The sequence below is a fragment of the Lissotriton vulgaris genome, chromosome 4_1 (assembly GCF_964263255.1).
Source record: "Lissotriton vulgaris chromosome 4_1, aLisVul1.2, whole genome shotgun sequence".
In the NCBI taxonomy this organism is placed as follows: Eukaryota; Metazoa; Chordata; class Amphibia; order Caudata; family Salamandridae; genus Lissotriton; species Lissotriton vulgaris.
This window is the reverse complement of record NC_141691.1, coordinates 1,641,921,263-1,641,948,477: the sequence shown is the minus strand read 5'-3', so window position 1 is coordinate 1,641,948,477 and position 27,215 is coordinate 1,641,921,263. Positions and strand designations below refer to the sequence as shown.

Sequence of the window (27,215 nt, the reverse complement as noted above, 5' to 3'; positions counted from 1 at the left end):
AACGGGACAGAGTAACAAGTTCAGGCCAACCATGATGGAGTGCGGGCTGGCTACAGGGGCTCAATTAAGCTCGCTGAACAAGAGTACCTTAAATCCTGGTTTGCAGAGCATTGTGGAGTTTGGGGCGAAGATGCTACATATAGCAGCAATTCCTGAGAGCTACAAGCTGTGATGTGTGGTCCTGCACCATCGGCGAGGATTTATTCAACAAGGGGTGACGTGAAGTCCTGCTTTGAGCTATGTCATGCACCATTGGATCTGAAGAAGCCGCAGGGCTTGCCATGTGGAGTCCGGCGTTCTGATCAAGGATCTTGTTGATGAGGGGCTTGAAATGTGAACGCCTGCATCAAGGTTACATCATGCAGCAGCGGTTCCTGGTAAGCTGTAGGTGGTGATGCAAAGTCCTGCACTGGAGGCTGTCTACGCAATGGTCTGATGCTGAGTTTTGGAGAGGTGATGCGTTGCGCAGTAGCTCCGATGCATCGGTTCTGCTAGGACTACAATTCGGCTGGCAGGAGCACCTGGAGTCCCACTTCCAAGGGTACAGGACTGGAGTGGCACCACCTGGGAGGGCAGGACTTACAGCTGGCAGAGTCCAGGTGCTGTATGCAAGGTGGTTGGTGCCTTCTGTACCTGAGGTTCAGATCAGGAGGCTATTCCTTGGAGACAATCTGGTGGTCCTGGGTCAAAATGCAATTCTAGTCCCTTCACTCAGGCAGCAGAGTGGCAATCCTTCTTCCAGAATAGTAAAACAGTCATCCACAGGTCCAGATGTGTACTGAAGAGTTGTGGTATGCGGTCTAATATTTATACCCGGTGCTTGCTTTGACGTTGGAAAAGCATCCAGTAGGTTTCCAACCCGAGAGGTCCCTGGAATTTCCTGGCTCCCTGCCCTGGTCCCAGATTGTCTGTGGTAACAATAGATTAGTGTCAAACTCATTTTTTAAAGTGCTCAGGCAGAGTCTTAGTGGTGTGCAACTGTGGTAGGTGACAGCTCCTCCCCCTCATTATCTCATAGTGGCCCATTCTGCTAACAACTAGCTTCCCATTGTCTCACTGTCTGGGAGAAAAACACAAAGACCAAGAGTCATCTACACCTAGTCATGTGACCAGGGACAGGCTGCAGGCACCAAATGGTTAGGACAAGAAAATGGCAATTTTCTAAAAGTAGAACTGTTGCTGGTAGTGAACTCACTTCCTAGCCCCAAGATGCATTATATATGTGACCCGTAGGTTCACCAAAGTTTAGAACAATAAATTGAAAATAATATACAAACAAATTTGCTACTGTTGACTGTTGATTTAATCTCAGTTGCATATCCTGGTACACCACGCTCAAAATAAAGTTTCAGCAATCTTCATTAGCCTTGAAATGCAATCTCTAACATCCTCGAGATGACCATTGATTTACAGACAGTACATCCAATGGTTTAAATCGCGCCAATGCATGTCGGGTCAAATAAACCCTTCATCAGGGGTCACTAAAAAAAAAATATGTGTGTAGCACTAATCAAATTAATGAGAACAGATAAATGTGAACAGCATGGCTTCCACATTTAAAGACATTAGTGAAATTAAACAAGTTAAATGAAGTGTTACCAAACAACTCTTGAAGTGGTGAAAAACACTATGACATTATGTATCTGTTGGACTTGGCCCCAGACACATAACTCTTATGAGTAAGGTAAGAAGCATGAGCACCAGGTGGGTGCTTTCATGTCGTTGATTGACACTAAGTGGTCGGAGTAGTAAGAGTATGTGATTCTCTTTCTCTTATAGATTGTGATGGTCCTGAGAAGAACCTTGCTAGTCAAAGGGTTTGAAACCAGTCGACCTTGCACATTTTCTAGTCAAACAAACATATTTAAAATTAAGTTGGTGATTGTGATGCACTGTAACAAGCTTTTTTATTTACTCTTTTGATATTTTGGTGCATTGCTTTATTTAAATTGGTGTTCATGTTTGATGTTGCTTGGCTGTGTGCGTTGTGTTCCCTATTGTGTTCTGCCTTTCCAAAAAACTGTGAGTGAATCTGGCTTAACCCTTAGATGAACTTGTGGGTGTGCGTGGAGTTGGTCATGTGTCTGGTATGAATGTTGAATGGTTAAAGGAGAGTATTGAGTGATTGTGGTGTCTTTTTGTAAGTTGTGAACATGGGAAGGAGTGGTTTCTGCATTTGTTGTACTTGTTTCATTGATCATTTATGTGTATTTGTATGTATTTATTGAAAATAAGTGATTTAAAATAAAAAGAATATGTTTTTTTTAATTGAGTGTTCATGGAACCTGTGACGGACTTGCATTGGTCCCAGTGATAAAGTGGATGATAACTAGTGTTCAGGTTTGGCACTTGTTTTGGTTTGTGCTATATTGAGTCAGCCTTACTGAGTAGAGTCAAGGCCTTGGTTGTTCCTTGACTTTTAGAAGTTGGCATCTCTGTGTGCTATGTGTCTGCCTGCCCGATGTGGATTGCATGTCTGGCTTGGCTTTGGAGTGTCAGGGGCTGGTGAGGCATGTGTGGCTCCAAGGAGGGCAGGGTGAGTCAGCGCTAGGCTGAATAGGGGATCTGCATTTGGAGTAGTGGGAGTAGTAGTCCCCTGAACCTGAATGGATCTGTGCCTGCCTAGGTGAATGCTGGCTCTGCCTCCCTGTTGTGTGTCTGATGAGGAGCCCCCACCTGCCAAAGGAGGAAGAGGAGTCTTGTCAACAAAGTGCTCCGGAACCAATTCAGACTGGTTCCCCCAAGCCCTGTGCCCGGGCAGACAAAGCAAATGGTTTATAAATATTTAAATATTGAGGCTGTGACCCCATGAAAAGGTTGTGCTATTCCTGTGCTTCCCTGTGACGTGGGGACTTGCTGCTGTTGGGCCCCAAGAGGAACCGCCAAGAGGGACTGCCTCCCTGCTAGAGGGCCCTGTGTGCTAGCCTGCCTCGGCCCAGCTCTGCCCCTTTAACTTTGAGGGCCCTAGTGCCTCGTGAGCACTATATGTGGACTGCCAGGTGAAGATGGAGCGTAGGTGTCTGCAGTGCTGGACTGCGATGGGCTGTGAGGGAATCCCGCCGTGTGGGATTTCCCCTCCGCTGTTTATTGCAGCGGGAGCCCACTCTGCATGCGTCCAGTTTCGGCCGGAGCCCACCCCACATTGTTTTGTACATGATTACTGGTGGGAGCCCACCCCGCATTTGTGCATTGCTGGCGGGAGCCCACCATGCACTTTTGGATCACCGAAGAGGAGCCGCCACAATCGAAAGAGGTGGCCCGAAAGTCAGGCGTGATGGTGCCTGACAGTAGGCGGAGCCAGAGATCAGGAAGTCAGACTGCGGAGGACTGGACATGGGTGGGGCTCCTGTGAGCTGGGAGAGCCCTGCATGCTGACAGACAAGTGAGGAGAGGCCCTGGGAGCAGGGTTGACTGAGGCACATTGGCAGTGCCTATCCCCAGCCAGCGAAGTCCATAGGAGCCCCGGACAGTCCAGTGAGTGGGGCTGCGCTGGAGCCTTTCTTTTTCGGTGTGCTGCGAAGGCACTCAGAGAAGCCCCAGTGAGTGGGGCAGAGCGGAGCGGTGTTGGCGCTCGCTGAGGCACAGTGGTGCCGAGGTGTGGTCATAGCTGCACCACAGTGGCGGGCAGCTGCAACAGGGGGCCATTTGGTTCCCAGAACATGGGCTGTTGAGGCACATTGTCGGTGCCTTCCCCCCAGCAGTCAGGAGACGCTGGAAGTGGGGTTCCATTTTGCACATTGTCGGTGCCTCCCCCATGCCAGAGGAGGCACCTGAAGAGCCCAGTGAATGGGGCTCACAAGGCATGGTAGTGCCAGTGCCTGATTTCCAAGCTGTACCACAGTTGCGGGCAGCTGTACTAGAGGGCAATCTTGTGTTCAGGGTCCAGGAGTGGGGCTCACGTGGCATTGTGTGTGCCAGTGCTTGGTGTGCATTGCTTTTGCTGCCGAGGCAACCAGAGGGCTCGTGGGAGGTCCTCTAATTACGCCCTGACTTTCTGGCTAGAGGGCATTTGAGTCCCAGTGAAAGGCCAGTTGGCATGGGGTCAATTTAATGATTACACTAAGGTGCGGTGTGCACTTTATGGGTGTACTGGTAGGGCTCAAGACCCTAGGGTGATGTATGCACCTGGTCAGTGTACGGCGGTGCATTGCTGATTTATGCATAATGTGTTTATGGTTACTGCTTAGTGCTAATGTGATATAATGTTGTATATACTTGATATTTGTTGACCTAACGTCAGCATTCGATTGCGTCTCCCACAGCAAACTTTGGGCAATATTAGAACGTTTAGGGGTTGAAGAAACTATCATTTGTTTCCTAAGGGAACTATATTCAGGTGCCACAGCAGTTGTCCGTTACGGGAAGGATGGAGAATGCACTAGATCCTTTGGGATAGGCCACAGGGTACGCCAGGGGTGCGTTCTGGCCCCCTTTTTATTCTTAGTCGACATTAATGGCCTTGAAAGGTTTCTGCTACAAGAGTGCAGGGATATGCCAATGGTAGGTAAAAGATCAATCCCTGCACTCTTGTATGCAGACGACGTGGTCATAATGGCACGGACGCCCCTTGCCCTACAGGGCATGATAACATCCTTTAATAACTTTATGCTAAATTTGGATCTAAAAATTAACTGTACAAAAACGTTTTCCATGAACTGTGGCACAGGTAGCAGTAGACAGAGAAAAACCATGTACATAAATGATAGTCCCTTGGATTCCACCCCTACCTTCCCTTATTTAGGTTTCCTGTTCCACGAGTCTGGTACATGGGCAAGTCCTGTAAAAGTAAGAAGCCTTCTGTTTTCCAAATCAATAATGACCATAAAAAACTTTACTAAAAAAATGGGGGGAAAAACAATCAGGGAAATTTTAACAATTTTTAATGCAACCTGTATATCAGTTGCTCTTTACGGCTCAGGACTCTGGACATGTGCCAACACAAAATCCATTCAAATAGTGGAAAATATGTTTCTGAGGCAGATCTTAGCTGTACCTGAGAGTGTCTCGACTTATATTTGCCACAGGGAACTTGGCCAGCCACACATTGAAGACACAATCAGAATCCAGCCTATACTTCTCTGGCATAGGGTTTGGACATCCAATGAGTGTGTATTGAATTGCGCTATTTTGACGGACGTTTTAAATTTAGAACACACGAGTAGGATCAAATGGCTTGTCTATGTTAAACGTTTCCTTGTTGAAATTGACTGCCAAAATTATTATGATGATCCTCTCACAATGGCCAATATCCCGAGGAAGATATTGAAAAAACAGTGTATGGAGTATCTTGAAGAGAAGAGAGCTAATGAGGAAGTAAAGAAAAAAACTGTATGTTCACACCAATTGATATTAACTCAGGGCACACTACAGCCATATTTAACCTTATATATGACCAACTATGAGAGGTTTGTCCTGACAGGTTTCAGGTTAAATATCCTTTTTAGACTTTTGAGTTTCCCTGTTATGAACACCTGGACCTATGATATAGTTGAGTGTCCATGTGATGACTCTTCAGTCCAATTGGACATCCATATTTTATTTTTCTGTAAATTTTATATACTGCCTCGCAGGAAATTGATTATCCCAATTTTAAAGGAAATTAATTTAAACCGATGCCGCCCAGCATTAGAATTGCAGAGAATGGACACAGTATTAACTGTTGCATCTATTTCTGAATTTTTAAAAAAAGTTTTTATACTTCGAAAATCAATCTGTATGGATGAATTTTAATAGCTTTTTAAGTACAAAATTGCCTTTTTATGTATTATGTATGATACTTCTTTGTAATTAATTTTTATGTTGTGTACTTTTATGGCTATTGCTGATTAACCGAATAAAGTAATAAAATTGAATTGAATTGAGTTCATTCTCTTACCAGTAGTTACTGGTTGTGCTATCTTTACTATCTGTGGTGATGGTTCTGACAGCGGCCCGATTGGTCCTGTCTTGTATATAATCCCCTGTAAATTATTACCTGGTGCCAGTTGGCACAGTGTAGATGTGTGAATATAATTCTAATGTGTTTATGATAATATAAAGGCAATTTTTTATATATCCGTGTGTGAAGTTTCTTTTGTGGTGTACCTAGTGGGTTGCTGCTGTCCGTGTGTGTTGTGCAAACTCTTTACACATTGCCTCGGGGATGAGCCTGATTGCTCGTGCCAAGCTACCAAGGGGATGAACAGGGGTTATCTTCAGCGTGTAACTCCTTTGCCCTGACTATAGTGGTGGTTTCTGCCTGGCTCTGGTGGAAGTCTTAGCCAACCAAAAATCCAATTTCTAACAGTATCCATATAACTGATCATGCGAAGTGTGTGTCTACACCTCAAACGTGCCCCTATAAATTAAAAACGACATCTCAGAAAATCTGTTAGTGCGAGTGAAGCATAACATCATACTCCAACCATATTATCATGCGTTATGCATGATATACCAGTGAATTACAAAGCAGACATAGATTCTGAAGGCTTTCCTATTCTTGCACTGGCCTGAATATCCATGATGTTCCAATTTGCAATTGTGCTTATTAATTACACTGGGAGCTCGAGTAATAAAGTTGTGCAAATACGTGCGCTAGCTTACATATCTCAACCAATGCTTGATTCATGTGCACAGACTCTAAATGTGTCAATGTGCAGTCATGCTTATAAAATTAGAAGGAAGTGAGCCCCAAACAGGTACAGTCTTAACTTCTTCAGTGCCCAGGCCACTGCAAAGGCTCGCCTTTCTACTGCACTCAACATCTGTTACAGGGGCGGTAACCTCCTATTAATGAAGACTACTAATGGAACTAGGCCCTCTACATTTAGCTGAGAAAGCCAGCCCTTATGCCATGCTCTGAGGCATATCTCTGCACAATGAACTCCTGGGAGCAATCAGGGCCTTTGAGCATGGGTGCCCTGCCCAGGCCAGCGACATGCGGTCCTCGCTGCTTACAGTCTAAGAATGACCCAATAATCCCCCGGTACCAGCACAGTGACCGCGACAACACTCGTCAGAGGCATCTCAACATCTGAGCACCACTGGGGGGACTCCTGTCGTTAGCATGCTGGAGGTGCACTGGGCAGCGGATGGAAGCCCCCCACCCACCTCAGGACCCCAGAGAACACTCTTCATCAGAGCGGCCTGTCCCGCCACGGATCGGGGGGAGCAGACATTCTCGCGGAAGTGCCCCCACCCAAGAATCCGAGCACACAGCGCCCGTTTCAGGTACTGGAGGTGCGAGGACAGCTGAGCCCGGCCTTCTTTCAGTCTTTCAACCCTTCAACCCCCATGTGCCCTCACTCCAACAATTTATGTTGCAATCAAACAAAATGCTGTTGCAATTGAGCAGCAGCACTGCCGGGCAAGAGGGAGGGTCCTCCCACTGCAGTAGACGTCCAAGCACCGAGCACTCCATTTCGTGCAACTCTTCCAGAGCCACCATGTTTATTGTTAGCAACCTTGATCGGACATCTGGGACCTGTGAGTACTCTGCAGATATGGGGGTGCAGTGGTACTGAATCTATTCGGCACTGCCTGTGGTGACGCTCCCGGGCTTTCCATACCATTCTGAGCCTGGGATGTGTGCCCGCCCCCTCCTCTCCCCAACCTCGCTGCTGCCTCCCTTTTTGCCAAGACTACACCCTAACTCCCATGCTCACTTCCCCAGACCTTCTTCTTATGGATCGTAGACACCGATACCCCCAGGGTCCAGAACCTTTGCACGCATCTTAAAACCTTCCAGTCACCTTTGGTTTTGTGGTTGCATCCCCCTCTGACTCTACTCAACGGAATCCTGCTCTCTGGGTTCCTCTTCTGCATTTTTGACTTTGGTAACTTTTGTGCATCCTGCCATTTTTGGAGATGGTCTCCATCTATACCCACGACCCAGACCGCCATTTTGTTTGACCTTTGATCCATTCTTTCTTCCCTCCCCACTCCTCCTGATGGCCCTCGATCGTTTTTCTCTTTTTGCTGAACTGCCTTAAATATATATATTTATATATATATATGTATGTATATATGTATTATATAATTGCCCAAGCCTAATCGCTGTTAAAATGTAATCCTGTGTGAATTTAGTATTTGTATATATAGAACTTTAAACACCAGTATATGTAGTAGACCTTTGTACTTACCACCATTCCTATGTGATTTTAGAGTGTGTATCTGTTTGTATCTCTCCTTGAGTGACTTTACAACTTGTACATGTGAATTTTTTTCCTGTTTATATCTCTCCTGTGAGTGACTTTACACCTTGTACATTTGCATTTTTTTCTCTGTTTGTATCTCGTATGTAACTCATGTAATCCAAATTCCTTATGTATCACAACTGGTTATTTTGTAAAGCTCTCTGATACATTTGCGTAATGTTCACGCCATATAAAATGGCATTAAATAAATAAATAAAATAAATAAATAAATAAATACACCCTGTCCTATCTGGCACTTAGTGTCCTTGATAGTCAGGTCTGCTCTCTGCAGAACCTGAAACACTTCCCTGACGAGGCACAGGTGGTCGTCCCAGCTATAACTGCAATGTCTTCTAGGTAGGCAGTACTGAAGTTCTCCAACCCAGTCAGGACCTGGTTGACCAATCTCTGGAACGTTGCTGGGGCGTTCTTCAACCCAACGGCCAGTGCCTATAATTAAAAGTGGCCTTCTGGGATAGAGAATGCAGTCCTCTCTTTGGCCTCCTGAGGATCTTAGCAGCCGCCAACCGATAAATTAGCTCATCAGCTCATGGAATGGGGTGTGCATCAGTCTTAGTAACTGCATTGAGTCCCAGATACTCCACAGTACCTAAGTTCAGGAGTGGTACCTGGAAGGGCAGCCTTGAAAACCAGCACCACTGGGGTGGACCGAGAGCTGCCTGGAGGCTCAATTATACCAAGCTCCGCCATTTTGAAGACTTCCTCCTTAATGCTAGCCAGTAAATCTTATTTGTCACAGGCATCCTATTCCCAGTGTCAATATCATGGGTACACCATGTAAAAAGCCCTGGGTGAGGGAGAAGAGGGAGGGGCACTGTCCCAACCACTTGTTGTTTTAGGGTCAGGGTAGGGGAGAGGTTGACATCCTCTACTGACCAATCAAGCTTCTTGGAAGAAAAGCAGTCAGGGAGAGGATCACTTTCCTCCACTCCATCATCCTTGACCAGGAGCATGGTAACCTCAGAGCTCTTGAAGTGGGATTTGAGGCAATTAAGGTGCAGGACCCGTAAAGGGTTCCTCTGGGTCTTGAAGTTCACCAACTAAGTGGCACCCCCCTTTCGCTCTTTCACTTCATAGTGCCTGAACCATTTGTATTGTGGAGCGCTGCGTCCAGGAGGCTCCATCACCCATACTTTTTGGCCAGGCTGAAACTCAGCCATAGTGGCCTTCTGATCATACCACTGTTCCATAACCTCCCGCTGGCTTCTAGATTCTCCTTCACCTTCTTCCAGAAATGAATCATTTGGGTGCCTCCATGAGGAGCAGCGGTTCAGTCAGGGAGGGCCCTGTTGTGCTTAAACAGTGGCCATCCAGGGATCAAGCTACCCTGCCACTCCTGTGATGACCTATGCTCCAGTACCCCTCGGAATAACTCCTCATTCATACTATCAATTGGGTAGGTTTGTTGGCCCTCCCAAGAGTACATTGTATGATTTTCAAATTGTGTTATGTGTAAGCAGACCCACCGACACACATGTTATAGGTGCTTCCCAAACCTGCGTCATGATGATGACTAAATTGTATCCATAGGGTCGAAATGTTGACAGAATAATAGTTTACTGTTTTTATTTGATTCTGGATCATTTTACTCCGTGTCAGAGTGTGTAATAATCTCTTTTGCATCCTGAATAAGTCACTTTCATGTATATAGACTGTATAGCACCAGCGCACTTTACACTCACTTATTTCACTTGCACTGCAACATTTCGTCATTTGTGATTACCTTTTTTCTTTTCAATTTGGCTTCAGTATAAAAAAATGCAATGAGGTTTTTCTATTATTGAACACACTTTAAAAAACGGTCTTGTTTATAAAAAAAAAACAATCGTTTGATGGGCAAAACTAATTCTCCAAGGGATTAGATGTTTACACTTCCCCATTGAGGGGTCACTGTTTCTCTTTATTACTTGATTAGCCAGGTCCCAAGGATACTGGGGTGCCCCATATTCATATACATACATGAGCTACAAAGGGCTTCCCTGACATAGGATCGTACTTTCCCACAAAGCTAAGGAGAAACAGAGCATGAAAATACATAAGGGCAGACGTGAAAGACCTGAGTGAGAGGTCTGTATGCAAATGTGCCTTTGTTTGTGCCTTAGCATATCATACTTGTCTTAGTTTGTTTTCATATGATGGTGAAACCTTTAGTATGGTATCAATACTTGGTAGGTGACATTGCCAATTGTCAGGCTTTGGCGCCCTGAAGGTTATGACACAGTACGGTACCTACAGTGACAATCTATGTCATATAGTGGCAACTCACTGCATGTGATTGCAATACATAGCATATTATGAATTGTTCTGATGCAGTCAAATTCATTAGGTCATGAACATTTACAGCGAGGAGTTTTGAGACAGCTACCTTCAGCCATTGGTTGTTTTGGGTTAGTTCCCTTTACCTATTGCTTATTTGAAGTGCCTTTCATATATGGATCAGCCCACAAGTGCATTGGACAGGTTCCTTTTAATTTTGCAATGCAATTGGGTAAAAAGTAACCATCTCCTAGGTCGCCCAGTGAACACCATAGCTGACTTCCCTGACAACCCATTTCAGTTGTATGTGGGACCATCCCACTCAGCAGCTTTTCATCCTGTCAGTATAAAGCTGTGACCTTTTCATAGGACACCCCCGCGCCGCACGGCCACCAGCTGTCGCGTGTGCCCCCGCCTGCCGCTCTCTCAGCCTCGCTGAGCCTCCCGCCTTGGGGCCACGCCCCCCCGCCGCCGATCTTCGCACCCGCATCCCTGCATTGCGCTCCTTCCGTTAGACTGTGCTGTATTTGTACTTTGCTTAATTTAAGTTGCTCTGTATTTTCATTTTTGTATTTACTTTCCTGTCTGCCTGTGTTTGCCTCTCTGTCCCCCCCCTGTGCTGCTGTCCCCTTCGCGCCTGCTCCCCGCCTCCCGCTTCCCGCCGCTGGAAGTCCTGACACGCCCCCTTCCTCCTCGCTCCCGCCTCCCAGCTGCTCCGCCCTCCCTGCACTTCGCCATAAATGGCGACCGTGCGTACGCGCAGCGGTCACGCGCAGCGGGCGCGCCGATTGAGCGCCGAAGATGCTCCAAAGGTAAGCCCGTCTACGCCCGTCCGCGCCTGGACCGGGCCCAGCGCCAGGACCCCTGGCCCCCGCAGACTCCAGCCCACCCGCCGGACGTACAATGCCGCCACCCTCAACGCACTCAACGCCGGCCGAATTCCAGGATGCTACCAAGCCACCCCGCGACGCACCCACGGGCCCTTCTGCTGCAACGCCTGCAAGTTCACCTGCATCCGGACCAGCACCACTCCAGCACCAACCAAGACCATGACGAGCAACGTCAGCAGCCATCTGAAATGCATCCTGCTCAACACCCGCTCCGTCCACAGACACGCCATCGAGCTCTGGAGCCTGCTCGACACGACCTCACCAGACGTCGCCTTCCTCACGGAAACCTGGATGAACGCCTCTTCAGCGCCCGACATCGCCATCGCCATCCCAGACGGCTACAAGATCATCCGGAGGGACCGCATCAACCAGACCGGAGGAGGCATCGCCATCATCCACAGGAACACCATCCGCATCACGACCAACACCGACGACACCCTCGTACCCGCCAAACACCTGCACTTCCAGGTCCACATCAACCCCAAGACCACCCTCAGAGGCACCCTCATCTACAGACCCCCGGGACCACGCACAAAATTCAGCGAAGACATCGCCGACTTCATCAGCCCGCACGCCCTCCTCTCCGCTGACTACATCCTCCTCGGGGACCTCAACCTCCACCTGGAGAACAACAACGACCGCAACACCACCACCCTGCTGGACAACCTCGCAAACCTGGGACTCAAGCAGCTTTTCACCACCCCCACCCACTACGCCGGACACACACTTGACCCCGTCTTCTCATCCAGCATGGACATCACCTTCAGCCACTCCACCAGACTCCACTGGACGGACCACAGCTGCGTCCACTTCAGCTTCAGAGGGACCACGATCCACCACCACCAGCAACAGGTCGCACGCAGAAGCTGGAACAAGATCACAGCCGACCAGCTCGTGACATCCCTGAGCATGAACCCTCCCACCAGCGCAATGAGCCCAAGCCAGGCGGCCACCAACCTCGCAAAGTGGATCAGCAACTGCGCAGACGACCTCACCCCTCTGAAGACCCCGCCTAGCAGACCCGGCAGCAAGAAAGCCCCATGGTTCACCGACGAACTCAAGAGCTCCAAGAAGAACTGCAGAGTCCTCAAGAGAACATGGCGCAGAGACCCAACACCGGACAACATGACTGCCCTCAAGCTCGCTACTCGAAAACACCACCAACTCATCCGCGCCACCAAGAAAACCGCATTCAAGGAACGACTGGACAACAACGCACACAACAGCAAGGAACTCTTCAACATCGTCAAAGAGCTCTCCAACCCCAACGCCGGAAACAACGACATCACCCCTTCGCAAGACCTCTGCAACTCCCTCGCCTCCTACTTCCACAACAAGATCGCGGACATACACAACAGCTTCAGCACTCAACCGATGCACGCCACGACCGAACCACCGCCCCCCACCACCACCCTCCGCGCCTGGACCCCGATCAGCCCCGAAGACACCGTCTGCACGATGAACTCCATCCACTTCGGATTTGTGTGTATCCTCTGAGGCGGAAGCCGGAGGACTGTGTTTCACCAATTTTGTCTTTTAAAACTTGTAACTGTGCTAATCTTTGTCTTTTTAAACCGGGGAGCTCACCAGTTGGAAGCGCTCACACCACGCACTGACACAGCCCTCCTTGTTCCTCCCTGAGACAGCGGTCCGCGCTGAGACAGGGAACGCCCAAAACCGAAGCCACGCCCACTGCGAGGCCACGCCCACCCCGAGCACTACAAATACGCTGAGTTCAAAAGCGTCTGACATCATTTGTGTGTATCCTCTGAGGCGGAAGCCGGAGGACTGTGTTTCACCAATTTTGTCTTTTAAAACTTGTAACTGTGCTAATCTTTGTCTTTTTAAACCGGGGAGCTCACCTGTTGGAAGCGCTCACACCACGCGCTGACACAGCCCTCCATGTTCCTCCCTGAGACAGCGGTCCGCGCTGAGACAGGGAACGCCCAAAACCGAAGCCACGCCCACTGCGAGGACACGCCCACCCCGAGCACTACAAATACGCTGAGTTCAAAAGCGTCTGACATCATTTGTGTGTATCCTCTGAGGCAGAAGCCGGAGGACTGTGTTTCACCAATTATGTCTTTTAAAACTTGTAACTGTGCTAATCTTTGTCTTTTTAAACCGGGGAGCTCACCTGTTGGAAGCGCTCACACCACGCGCTGACACAGCCCTCCTTGTTCTTCCCTGAGACAGCGGTCCGCGCTGAGACAGGGAACGCCCAAAACCGAAGCCACGCCCACTGCGAGGCCCCGCCCACCCCGAGCACTACAAATACGCTGAGTTCAAAAGCGTCTGACATCATTTGTGTGTATCCTCTGAGGCGGAAGCCGGAGGACTGTGTTTCACCAATTTTGTCTTTTAAAACTTGTAACTGTGCTAATCTTTGTCTTTTTAAACCGGGGAGCTCACCTGTTGGAAGCGCTCACACCACGCGCTGACACAGCCCTCCTTGTTCCTCCCTGAGACAGCGGTCCGCGCTGAGACAGGGAACGCCCAAAACCGAAGCCACGCCCACTGCGAGGCCACGCCCACCCCGAGCACTACAAATACGCTGAGTTCAAAAGCGTCTGACATCATTTGTGTGTATCCTCTGAGGCGGAAGCCGGAGGACTGTGTTTCACCAATTTTGTCTTTTAAAACTTGTAACTGTGCTAATCTTTGTCTTTTTAAACCGGGGAGCTCACCTGTTGGAAGCGCTCACACCACGCGCTGACACAGCCCTCCTTGTTCCTCCCTGAGACAGCGGTCCGCGCTGAGACAGGGAACGCCCAAAACCGAAGCCACGCCCACTGCGAGGCCACGCCCACCCCGAGCACTACAAATACGCTGAGTTCAAAAGCGTCTGACATAATTTGTGTGTATCCTCTGAGGCGGAAGCCGGAGGACTGTGTTTCACCAATTTTGTCTTTTAAAACTTGTAACTGTGCTAATCTTTGTCTTTTTAAACCGGGGAGCTCACCTGTTGGAAGCGCTCACACCACGCGCTGACACAGCCCTCCTTGTTCCTCCCTGAGACAGCGGTCCGCGCTGAGACAGGGAACGCCCAAAACCGAAGCCACGCCCACTGCGAGGCCACGCCCACCCCGAGCACTACAAATACGCTGAGTTCAAAAGCGTCTGACATCATTTGTGTGTATCCTCTGAGGCGGAAGCCGGAGGACTGTGTTTCACCAATTTTGTCTTTTAAAACTTGTAACTGTGCTAATCTTTGTCTTTTTAAACTGGGGAGCTCACCTGTTGGAAGCGCTCACACCACGCGCTGACACAGCCCTCCTTGTTCCTCCCTGAGACAGCGGTCCGCGCTGAGACAGGGAACGCCCAAAACCGAAGCCACGCCCACTGCGAGGCCACGCCCACCCCGAGCACTACAAATGTGCCGGCCATACCAGCGCAGCGGACGAGCGCAGCGGGAGCGCCGTTTGCGCGCCGAAGGCGCACCTAAGGCAAGCCCGTCTGCGCCCGTCCGCGCACGACCGGGCCTAGGGCCAGATTCCCTGCCCAATTCCACCGCCACAAAGGTAAGCTACTCCCGGAGAGAGCTCCTCAGCCTCAGACCCTCTAAAAACAGCACCTGTCACGTATTACACGATCTTAAAGGCCCGTTTACCAGCTGCAACATATGCAAATCAGGAAAGCTACTCCTTCCCAAACCCTTAGCTGCACCCCCTGGCCTTAAAATTTCGACACTAAACTGCAGATCGCTTCCCAAGCATGCCCTGCTTATTAATCACCTTATCGTCGATCTTAATCTGGACATACTCTTCCTTACGGAAACGTGGATTACTGAGCAATCCAACTCGGACATAGTACTTGCTTTACCCCCAGGTTTCCTTATCACGTCTCATCCACGCCCCTTAGGTAGAGGAGGTGGACTAGCCATTATCCATAGGGATCACTTTGCTTGTCGATCCAACAAGATACAGACTCAGGAGTCAGAGAGCTGCCTCTTTACTATCCAGTTATCCTCTACTAGCTCCCTGTCAGGTCTCTTGGTGTATCGGCCTCCCGGTCACGCGGGCCCCTTTGCAGCCGCCCTCTTGGAAACCGTCTCTTCCTCGGCCCATTTGACATCTAACTTCCTAATAACTGGAGACTTGAATATACACTTCGATGACCCTCTAGACGTAGGCGCGTCCGAACTAATTGGCGACCTAGCAGCCTATGGCCTCCTCCTTGCCAACTCCGGTGCAACGCACACGAAAGGACACCTACTTGATCCGGTGTTTTCCAACATCCCCTCTCTTCAATTCATAAATTCCCAACAACTCCCGTGGACGGACCATTTTCTGGTTACTACCCACCTACCAGGGGCATTCAAGAAACCCCAAAAACCCACCATCCTCACTAGAGATAGATCGTGGGCCAAACTCTCGGTGGAGGATTGGTCCAAAGCCCTGGACTCTTCGACCCCAAGTCTCTCGGAGGACCCCTCCACCGCTGATACCCTATTCAGAGAATGGATCTCCTCCTCCCTCGACAGTATTATCCCCATAAAAAATCGTGAGAACAAAAATAGGATAAAGGGCCATGCCCCATGGTACAACTCTGGGCTCTACGTAAAGAGTGCAAAAAGGCAGAGAGACTTTGGAGAAAAGACTGGCTCCATAGTAATAAGGACATATACCACTGCGCGGTAAGACGATACAAATCCGCCCTTAAGCTAGCCAAGGCCGTATTCTACGACAATAGAATAAAAAATGCCACCAACTCCTCCAAAGAATCTTACCTGATAGTCAAAGAACTTCTTAACATTCCTGTTGCACCCGCTGCCTGCCCCCCCCCCCCAGATCGAAGTAAAGACCTGGCCACCTATTTCGAGTCCAAAATATCGCGCATATTGGATTCCCTCCCCACCATCAGCCCCCATAACCATAGGGATATAGAGGCTTACACCAACAGCCCGCAGCTGCACTCCTTTAGAGCAGTTTCCCTTAATGAGGTCACCTCCACGCTGGCCAAGATGAAAAGCGGATCCCCCCTTGACCCAGCCCCGGTTAGAGTTTTAAAAACCGTGTCCCCCAGCATCGCCCCTTCTATCAGGGATCTCATTAACACCTCCCTTTCTCAAGGCCCAGTGCCTCCCAATTGGAAGAACGCCGTTGTCAAGGCACTATTGAAAAAGCCCCAACTGAACCCGGACGACATGGCCAACTATAGACCCATATCGCTCCTGCCTTGTATTAGCAAGATGGCTGAGAAGCTAGTGAATGTGCAGTTATCCCAATTTCTTGAGACTAACAATCTCCTTCGCCAATCCCAAACAGGATTCCGGCCCGGCCAGGGCACGGACACTGCTCTCCTCTCTGTCATCGAGGAGGCGAGGGGCATTCTGGATTCAGGGGGATCAGTGGCAGTGATCCTCCTGGACCTCAGTGCCGCCTTTGATACGGTGGATCACCGTGTCCTTCTCCATCGCCTGGCCAGGGCAGGAATCGTGGGAACTGCACACGCATGGATCAACTCCTTCTTATCCGGTCGCTCATTTCAGGTGTGGGACGGCAACTCACGGTCAGACCCTCTCCCACTCACAAGTGGTGTTCCGCAGGGGTCCTCGCTTAGTCCCACCCTGTTTAATGTCTACATGGCCCCCCTTGAAGATGTCGTGACCCCGTACAGGATAAAAATAGTAAACTATGCTGACGACACACAACTTGTCGTCTCTTTGTCCCACCTAGATAAACACCCAGACGCCCTGCTGAACTGTCTCCAGGATATCCACACCTGGATGTGCGAATCCTCCTTGAAACTGAACGGCGCAAAAACCGAGGTCATGCTCTTGGGCAACAAATGGACCTCCATCCCACCCTCAGTCTGGCCAGACGCCTTTGGTGAGATCCCCACACCCAAAAAAGAAATTAAGACACTAGGGGTATGGCTCGAACCTGACCTCACCATGAAGACCCAGGCAACCAAAACTGCTGGCACATGCTTTGGCCTCTTACGGTCAATTCGCAAGATCCTCCCTCTCCTGCCTCCCCTATCCAGGAAACTATTGGTTCAAGGGCTCATCTTAGCCCGGCTGGACTACAGTAACGCCGTTTACCTCGGTGCACCTGAATTTACCCTGGCCAAACTCCAACGGACCCAAAACGCTGCGGCGAGGCTCATTATGAACCTCCCCCCAGAACCTCTGCCAAGCCTGCCCTTAAAGCCCTGCATTGGCTTCCTGTCCGCCAGCGTGTAGAGTTCAAAGCCCTGTGCACCACCCATAAACTTATCAACGGTGTCGGTCCAGCAGCCTTGAAAGACATGGTCATCCCCTACAAGCCACCCAGACCCCTCCGCTCTGACAGCGAACATCTGGCCACAGTTCCTAGGTTCAAGAAGGCTCGCTCCGGCGGCCGACGTTTCTCTGTCAAAGCCTCTGCAGGATGGAACTCTCTTCCTCGCAATCTGCGCATGGAACCTTGTCACGCCCTTTTCCGTAAAAAATTAAAAACCTTCTTGTTCCCCAATTAGTTCCCTCGGTCGCCCTCTCTTGGTTCTCACAAATCTATAGCGCGGGGACGCCTACGGGTCACCACGCGCTTTATAAATCGCATAATAAATAAATAAATAAATAAATAAATCTACTACCGACCCCTGCCCTCACCACGTCTTCAACAAGGCCGACGCTGTCATCGCACCCCACCTGCGGGACATCATCAACACCTCCTTCAACACCGCCACCTTCCCGGAGAGCTGGAAGCACGCCGAACTCAGCACTCTACTAAAGAAGCCATTAGCCGACCCCACCGACTTCAAGAACTACCGCCCCATCTCGCTGCTCCCGTTTCCTGCTAAAGTCATCGAGAAGACCGTCAACAAGCAGCTGGCCGCCTTCCTCGAGACGAACGGATCCCTCGACCTCTCCCAGTTTGGCTTCCGGGCCAACCACAGCACCGAGACTGCCCTGATCGCAGCCACCGATGACATCCGAGCACTGCTCGACAACGGAGAAACAGCGGCCCTCATCCTCCTAGACCTCTCCGCGGCCTTCGACACTGTCTGCCACCGTACACTAGTGCAGCGACTCAGCAACGTCGGAATCCAGGAGAAGGCACTGGAGTGGATCATCTCCTTCCTCGCCGGAAGGACACAGAGAGTCCGCCTCCCCCCGTTCAGATCTGAAGCTACCGAAGTCATCTGCGGCGTTCCTCAAGGCTCCTCGCTCAGCCCAACCCTTTTCAACGTCTACATGAGCCCCCTCGCAAACATCGCACGCCAGCACAACCTCAACATCATCTCCTACGCCGACGACACCCAGCTGATCCTCTCCCTCACCAACGACCCCGCCACCGCCAGAGCCAACCTTCACGAAGGGATGAAAGAGGTAGCCGAATGGATGAAGAACAGCCGCCTGAAACTGAACTCGGACAAGACGGAAGTCCTCATCCTGGGATCCTCACCCTCCGCCTGGGACAACTCCTGGTGGCCCCCGGCCCTGGGCACCGCTCCCAAACCAACAGACCACGCACGCAACCTGGGCTTCATCCTGGACTCCTCCCTCTCCATGACCAGACAAGTCAACGCCGTCTCTTCGTCGTGCTTCAACATCCTGCGCATGCTACGTAAGATCTTCCGGTGGATCCCCACCGAGACCAGGAAGAGGGTCACCCAGGCCCTCGTCACCAGCCGGCTGGACTACGGCAACTCCCTCTACGCCGGAACCACCGCCAAACTCCAGAAGAGACTCCAGCGGATCCAGAAAGCCTCAGCACGACTCATCCTAGACATCCCCCGCCGCAGCCACATCTCCGGACACCTGAGAGACCTACACTGGCTCCCGGTCAACAAGAGAATCACCTTCCAACTCCTCACCCACGCACACAAAGCCCTACACAACCAAGGCCCAGGATACCTCAACAGCCGCCTCAACTTCTACGCTCCCAAACGCCAGCTTCGATCGACCGGCCACGCCCTCGCCGCCGTCCCCCGCATCCGAAGAGCCACCACAGGGGGACGGTCCTTCTCCTACCTCGCCGCCAAGACATGGAACTCCCTCCCAACCCACCTCCGCCTGACCCAGGACCACCTCGCCTTCAGGAAGCAACTCAAGACCTGGCTGTTCGAGCAGTAGCGGACCCCCCTCCCCCAGCGCCTTGAGACCCTCTGGGTGAGTAGTGCGCTATATAAATGCTTTGATTGATTGATTGACTTTGCTAGATGAATCTTGCTCCAGCAGGCGAACTCCATTCAAATGTGAAGGGAATATACACATTTAATATTGCTACTGCATCATTTCCATGAGTATCCAGTGGGGTTTGTGCTGTCCAGTTATATGCTGTACCAATGTCAGTTTGGCAAAGGCGCAGATCACACACTCTAAAATATATGAAAGAGTTGTGGTCGACATGCTAACATTCCAAGCCAGCGGTGGTTTCCTCCAGAGCAGCAGTTGGAATTTGCCTTTCTAAATCAAGGCGAATGTGAATGCCCATTGTATAAGCCAATAGAAATGTTTGTCGCTCCTATTCAGAGCTCTTGTCTGTAGCAGGTATGCATCTTAACGAATCTTGATGGATGCAAAGTGGGTCCTTGCACCGGTGACGTGTGCGCCCTCCTGCCCGCAATTTGATCCGTCCCCACTTTGGAAGCTATGCCCACAACTACTATCTTTTTTTAGGTTCACAAATTCAGCACTATACTTTTCTTAATTGCTCAGGTGCTCTTTTAAAGAGGCCAACAGTGAATCACAAAGCCAGACAGAATGACAATGGCTGGGGGGATGTACTTTCCCTTCCTTCTCAGAGCCGGCTCTTGCTCGGATAGTGCCCAGGGCAAAAAATTATACGGTGCCCCTGCTGCTGTTGGTGAATAAAATGAGGAACAAGGGGGCCCTTTTTGAGTTCAATTTCAATTCCTGACTAAATACAGCAGTGACAGGACTCTGAACACAAACACCTTTGCTGCCCTGCCCCCTCCCTCACTCATCTTAATCACGCACAGATAAGCTTGATCATGCTGCTGCCAAGTTGTTTGTTGGAGGAGTGGGGTCTTTGGTGTGTGGGGGCAGTGAGGAGATGGGAGGGCAACGAGAGGGTCTGATGAAGTGTTAAAGCACTGAATACATCATGTTTAAAGTGAATACATTTATTTACACTGAATTATTGAAGCCAAGCAAGAGGGTCGCCGCTGTTTGCCTGATCTTAATGAGGACCCCTCTGAAGAGTGATGCCCTGGGCTGTGTCCCAGCTTACCCATGCCGAAAGTAGGCATGGGTGGTGAACTCCTCGCCGTTTGCAGAGTTTGCAAAGTTTTCCTCACTGCACGTAGCATGCAGAGTTCCAAGAAATTCAATCAGAGTTTTTTTCCTCACTCAAGCTAACCAAAGTAACGTTGGCGAGCGAGGAAAATGCAATGCTAGACCACCTCCCAGCGAGATTTCTCAGCGTGGGGAGTCGTGGATGGTAGCAACTGCTCACATTGAGAAACCATCCGTTCACATTCAGGAAGCTGCCACTCGAGTAGAAAATCTACTCGAGCAGCAAAAAGAAGCAGCACTAACACACTCTGGTGCTTGTGAACCTCCGTGTAGCACAGTGGAGTTTACACGGAACTCCGCAAAGTCAGCCCAGGCCTAGCCAAAATCCAGACCTGCTTCTAACATAACCTGCAAAAATAATAAAGTAATTCTAGCTACTCCTATCCACACTATGTCTATCAGATATGCACACTGTAACTGCTCATATACACCTGTCAATACATAGTCAGCCCACAGATATGTTACTGTACAACACTGTTCACCCTTTCTGAAGGTATTAACTTTTAAACATGCATATACCTTTTAGCTTAGACCCTTTATTAATTATAGAATTCTAGATACCACATATTCTCTATATCAACCATCTTCGCCAGAAGAGTTGCACATTGCTGCACAACAATAAGTTGCATTATAAGACCTGGCCCCACTGCCTTGGCCAATCTCCATTGAGTGCACAACAAGAGCTGCCGGACCAGTGGCGTCACTAGGGGGGTGCGGGGGGTGCGGACCGCACCGGGTGACACCCTCATGACACCCTCACATGGGGTGACACCATCTGGTTACGGTTACGCTGTGCAGGGGCGTAACAAACGCCCCTGCAGCCCCCCAGTCTTCAGTACTTAAAGGGGCCCCCTTCGAGAAATTAATCCTTCCTGCCTGCGCTGGGCTTGGAGGACTCGTTCTGATTGCCACCAGCCACGGATCTATTGTGTATTTTCCTGCTGCTCCCTCTGTCAGACTGTCAGCCCCATTAGCCTGCCTGGAACAAACATAGTTGCGAATCTTCGGCGCGGGCGGGGCTGCTCAGAAAGTCATTGGAAGAGGCTGTGCTTCCTGCTCTGTCTGGTCTCGTATTTCCGTGGAGCAGAAAGCCATTGAGCGCGAAACAAGGAATTACGAGGTTAAGTGTGCCTGCTGTTCACACTTAAAATATTCAAATACACTTCGTGGCGCTGCCGCCTGCCCTTCCAGCGTTATACCCACCTGGAGGAGAACTGAATGCGACTCTGCACCCACTAGAAAAAAACATTGAAATGCTCCTCTGCTGCAGTCCTGCCCAGGATGGTCAAAAAACTTCCAAAGCTGGGGACGTCGCTGCTCAAGGGAAAGGAGCAGATACACTGTAAGCATGAGGATTATTAGGCAACATCTCCGATCTTTCTTTGTCACTTATGATGTGCATTTTAGTCACTACATGCCAGGTTATCAAATCCGTGGCTTATTTTGGGAGCAGAGCAGAACACGAGTTAGCGGCCACATTATCGGCCCGTTTTAGAATCCTAAGCACACAGGAAGTGCTCCAGTGACTGATTAGAAAGCCTGCACTTGATGGGGGTCATGATAAACTTTCCACACAGCACCTGCTCGGGCCTCTACATGCCCCCCCACCCCTCCACAATCGGAGGGTCCACGGCTGCGTCAGAGGCCTACACATGTTTGTTGAGTAGGCTGGGGCGCGACCTGTGCAGACGCTCCGCAAGGCAAGAGTTTGGCATGCACAGAATAAGGTAAGGTGAGTCCTTATTATTATAGGCTGTTCTGTAGCTGCTTGATGGTTGGCACTGCACCAACTGTATTTCTGCAACCACTACCTTAAATTGAGAATATCACCTTGAGAAGTTGCTGTTGGGAGCTGGATAGCAAGCCTACAGCCTAAGGATGAGTTTGCAGGAATAGCAAAATGCAAAGTAAAGGACAAAGCATTGGTAACAAAACCATGCATGTCTTTAGTTTTTCCTGTTCAAACCATCAAATATAAACCATGCAGTTGCAGATATGAGAGTCTAAGCGCATTAAATCAAATAGCAAATCAGGAATGGACTAATGTAACTATAGGGCTGTTTTTGAAAGGTCTATTGGTTGAGAGGGGAGATGGAGCAGGCAGAGGTGAGATGGTGCAGGCTGAGGGGGAGATGGTGCAGGCGGAGGGAAGATGGTGCAGGCGGAGGGGAGATGGTGCAGGCAGAGTGGGAGATGGTGCAGGCAGAGTGGGAGATGGTGCAGGCAGAGTGGGAGATGGTGCAGGTTGAGATGGTGCAGGCAGAGGGGGAGAAGGTGCAGGCAGAGGTGAGATGGTGCAGGCTGAGGGGGAGATGGTGCAGGCAGAGGGAGAGATGGCGCAGGCGGAGGGAGAGATGGCGCAGGCGGAGGGAGAGATGGTGGATGCAGAGGGAGAGATGGTGCAGGCAGAGGTAGAGATGGTTCAGGCGGAGTGGAGATGGTGTGGAAAAAGGGAGAGATGGTGCAGGCAGAGGGGAGATGGTGCAGGCAGAAGGTGAGATGGTGCAAGCAGAGGGTGAGATGGTGCAGGCAGAGGGTGAGATGGTGCAGGCATAGGGGAGATGGTGTGGACAAAGGGAGAGATGGTGCAGGCAGAGGGTGAGATGGTGCAGGCGAGGGGAGATGGTGCAGGCGAGGGGAGATGGTGCAGGCAGAGGGGAGATGGTGCAGGCAGAGGGGAGATGGTGCAGGCAGAGGGGAGATGGTGCAGGCAGAGGGGGAGATGGTGCAGGCGAGGAGAGATGGTGCGGACAAAGGGAGAGATGGTGCAGGCAGAGGGGAGATGGTGCGGACAAAGGGATCAATAGTGCAGGCAGAGGGGAAATGGTGCAGGCAGAGAGGGTGAGATGGTGCAGGCAGAGGGTGGGATGGTGGATGCAGAGGGAGAGATGGTGCAGGCAGAGGTAGAGATGGTGCAGGTGGAGGGGAGATGGTGTGGACAAAGGGAGAGATGGTGCAGGCAGAGGGGAGATGGTGCAGGCGAGGGGAGATGGTGCAGGCAGAGCGGAGAGATGGTGCAGGCAGAGGGTATATGGTGCAGGCAGAGGGTATATGGTGCAGGCAGAGGGTGAGATGGTGCAGGCAGAGGGTGAGATGGTGCAGGCAGAGGGTGAGATGGTGCGGACAAAGGGAGAGATGGTGCAGGCAGAGGGGAGATGGTACGGACAAAAGGATCAATGGTGCAGGCAGAGGGTGAGATGGTGTAGGCGAGGGTAGATGGTGCAGGCAGAGTGGAGATGGTGCAGGCAGAGGGGAGATGGTGCAGACAAAGGGAGAGATGGTGCAGGCAGAGGGGAGATGGTGCGGACAAAGGGATCGATGGTGCAGGCAGAGGGGAGATGGTGCAGGCAGAGGGTGAGATGGTGCAGGCAGAGGGTGAGATGGTGCAGGCAGAGGGTGAGATGGTGCAGGCAGAGGTTGAGATGGTGCATTCAGAGGTTGAGATGGTCCATCCGGTAAGTTGTGAGGGGGTGACACCATGAGTTACCCGCACCGGGTGACACCAGCCCTAGTGACGCCACTGTGCCGGACTCAAGGCTACTTGGCTCTATCACAGTTGCCAAGTGGCTCCATGGCAGGTAGCACACATTCTGCCAGTCCTGGCCTTTCATCCAGCAGCTGTTATTCACTGTATCGTAAAAAGCTCGTATCATGGTGTATTCAGGATATGCTATATCCAGACACGAGAACATGGAGAAAGGGTTGAAAGAATGATCATTTATTCCACGTGGCATGCAACTTTATACGCAGTTCACATAGAGCAAGAAACACAACGATTACCATCAGATCAATTTCTTAGGAAAACTGCATAGACACACTCGCCATGCCTGAAATCACCGGGACAGCACTGCACAGCATTGGTTGCAACGATTCGCGCAGCAGTCAGGGCTAGTAAAACAGATACCGCTGTAATTCAAGCCTATTAATGAAGCAGTAATGGAGAAAGGAGATTTTCAGTGAGCCGTAATGCCAGACCTATCTACTCGATCATTTTTGTTGTTTTGTCAAAGAATCATACATTTTTTTCCCCATGTTAACGTCCACAAACACAAATGACGGATTTCTTTCCATATTCCCTGCAATGACATTTGCCATAAATTTAATTTATAATATTGTACCAAGTATCCGCGGTTGCACTGCCATTGAGATTATTGAAATGATAGTTCGGCGAGATGATCTATCAATCCAAACGGCAGGACTTGGACCAAGCTCGTCTATATTAAAATTACCTTCCCAGTCAGAAGGCCATAATTCTTCTTCATTCTTTCTCGGCACTGCTCTCTGTTTTGAGTTTCATGAATAATTGCTTTTCGCTGATCAAAAACAAATTCTAATGTATGCCACATACTGTCATTGATCACTATAAGCACTAATGCATGAATAAAAATATGTTTATCTTTCAAACTAAAGCTGACATCTCTATACATAAGGCTTCATGCACACACTCTAACATCGCACTATATGGTACCTAGAGGCAGGGCTACCAGCTGCCACGAATCTTGCTGAAACAACCCCTTGCGACTACCAGAGAATTTGTGAATATTTTGCCTTGCAAAAAAAGCCATTTTTATTTTCAAAACAACTATACTGCCTACATGATTGCCCGTCTGCAAATGTAACTCTTCCGAGGCGTTTCTCATTTTGCATAGATTTTCCATAGATCAAACTGCATTCAATTCGGAATACACTGTATAGAACGCATATGAATAGCCATGCAAACAGAATATAGACTCTCATTCTACAATACCTACTCTTGAACTTCCAGCTGGTCCCTCAGTTGTGAAAGGAGCGCTTCTTGGTTGGCAGAATGGCTCCGTGATAACTAGACAAAGAGAGAAATGAAACTATAAAGGCATTATGAATTTATTTCAGTAAAATACATATAGAGCCGTTAAAGAGCTAGTTGATATGTTTAAATGAAACGTTTTAAACTTTTCTTAGATATGACAGGGCCGTTTTTAAGTATGTGTGTGTGTGTGTGTTTGTGTTGGTTGTGTATATGCATCTTTGGGTGTGTGTTATTTAGTACCAATATATAGGTTGAGGAAGGGCCATGACTCAAAAGAGGTGAAGCCTCGAGTGAGTCATGATGGCCCTGACCTCCCTCAACAATGTTATTCAACAGCACATTACTCTTGGCAGATCTCTATATTTGGTTTTTGCCATGTGTTTTTCATGTACAGAAGTTTTAAGCAAAGGCTCTTAACCTGAATTATATAGCAATATATAGCAAAGAAGAAATCCATGTGCATGGAAATTATAATGCCTTTAAATAAAATGCATGAGCGTTGGCCCAGTTATTATTCTCAACAAAAGGAGCGCTCAGAAATATCTAACTGAGATAAAATAAAAATAAAAATTCTTTAAAGCAAGGAATTTATTCAATAGAAGGCCTAGTCTCAGCCTGATTCTTTCTCCTTCTTCAATCATGATGGTACATTTAGGTAAAGACATCTCAAAACCACTCTACAACCACCTACGCAGAACCTTTCAGGCAACACTACAAAAATCTCTGACCTCTACAACAGAAATAAACCCTTCATAATTATTTAGATGTGGTCCATGTGGTTAGAATCCTGAGCATATTATTGGTGCCCAGTTTTTGGAACCAAGATCCAAGGTGCTGAATGAGTAGGCAGCTAACAATGCAGCAGTTTCTGCAAAAATGTTGACAATACAGATTGCGCAAGCTATTAGGGACAGACAGGAACTTTTAAAGTAAATTGGAGCTCTAAATAAGTAGTTGCCCGAAAACAAAGAGCAGGAATTCATCTAGAAATTTTATGGGGACATGCAAACTAAACTAGAAAAGAAGTATATCAATGAAAGAAAAGCATGGAAATTCCAGATTGGTAGGATTATAATTCAGGGAGGGTTTATACCTTCTTAAAGAAATGTGATATCATACACAAGGATTATAATAAGCATGCCAGAGGAAGTGGGCGAAAATCTGTACCAACTAATGTTACTAGTGACATGTGCTCAAATCAAGACAATGAACAATTAGGTGGTCCTGCAACCCCATGTGCCACCAAGCAGACTTCTTTTTTTAGAGAAATATCGAATGATACACATAAACAAAAAAAACAAGCTCTCACGTACCCTTCGGCGACAAAAGAGCTGAGCCTCAACAGGAAGGACAAGAGAAAACAAGCATTTGCAATGCAATAGGACTCGCATTTACGCAAGACCTATTGTATTGCAAACGTTAGTCATCACAGGCAACGGGAGGGAAGGTGGGGGGAGGCACGGACAACGGGCGTGCGGGTGGGGGCAAGGGTGAAGGGGGAGGGAAGGTACAGACAATGGGAGTATTGGCAGGGGAGGGGGTAAGAAGGCACGGACAACAGGAGAGAAGGGGGAGTAGAGAAGGCAGTAGGAGAAGCTCATTTAAGAAAATAGTGCTCACAATCTAAATAACATGTACCATGCAACACTTGAAGTAAAGGGGCCAGTAGCCTTGGAAGGTTTCAAATGATGACATGGGTGTACTAAAGAGGGCCTAACAAGCCTTTAAACTAATCCGAAGGCAGCATTTATGAAGGACAAAGACACAAGCCAATGAAAAATATAGGAGGAGGAGTGGGCAGGGCTTCCCTCACGTACTGAAGTACCACAGATCATCCC

The 27,215-nt window shown here is 49.3% G+C and overlaps 1 protein-coding gene across 1 annotated transcript in view; it reads right to left on the bottom strand.

Moving 5' to 3' along the window:
* The window catches only part of LOC147724345 (uncharacterized), a 2,209,372-nt gene that overhangs the window by 238,490 nt on the left and 1,943,667 nt on the right, over positions 1–27,215 (bottom strand). The window contains exon 32 of the mRNA XM_086966996.1: positions 25,340–25,410. Within this exon, the coding sequence (XP_086823122.1) occupies positions 25,340–25,410 (71 nt within the window). The remainder of the gene's footprint in view (positions 1–25,339; positions 25,411–27,215) is intronic.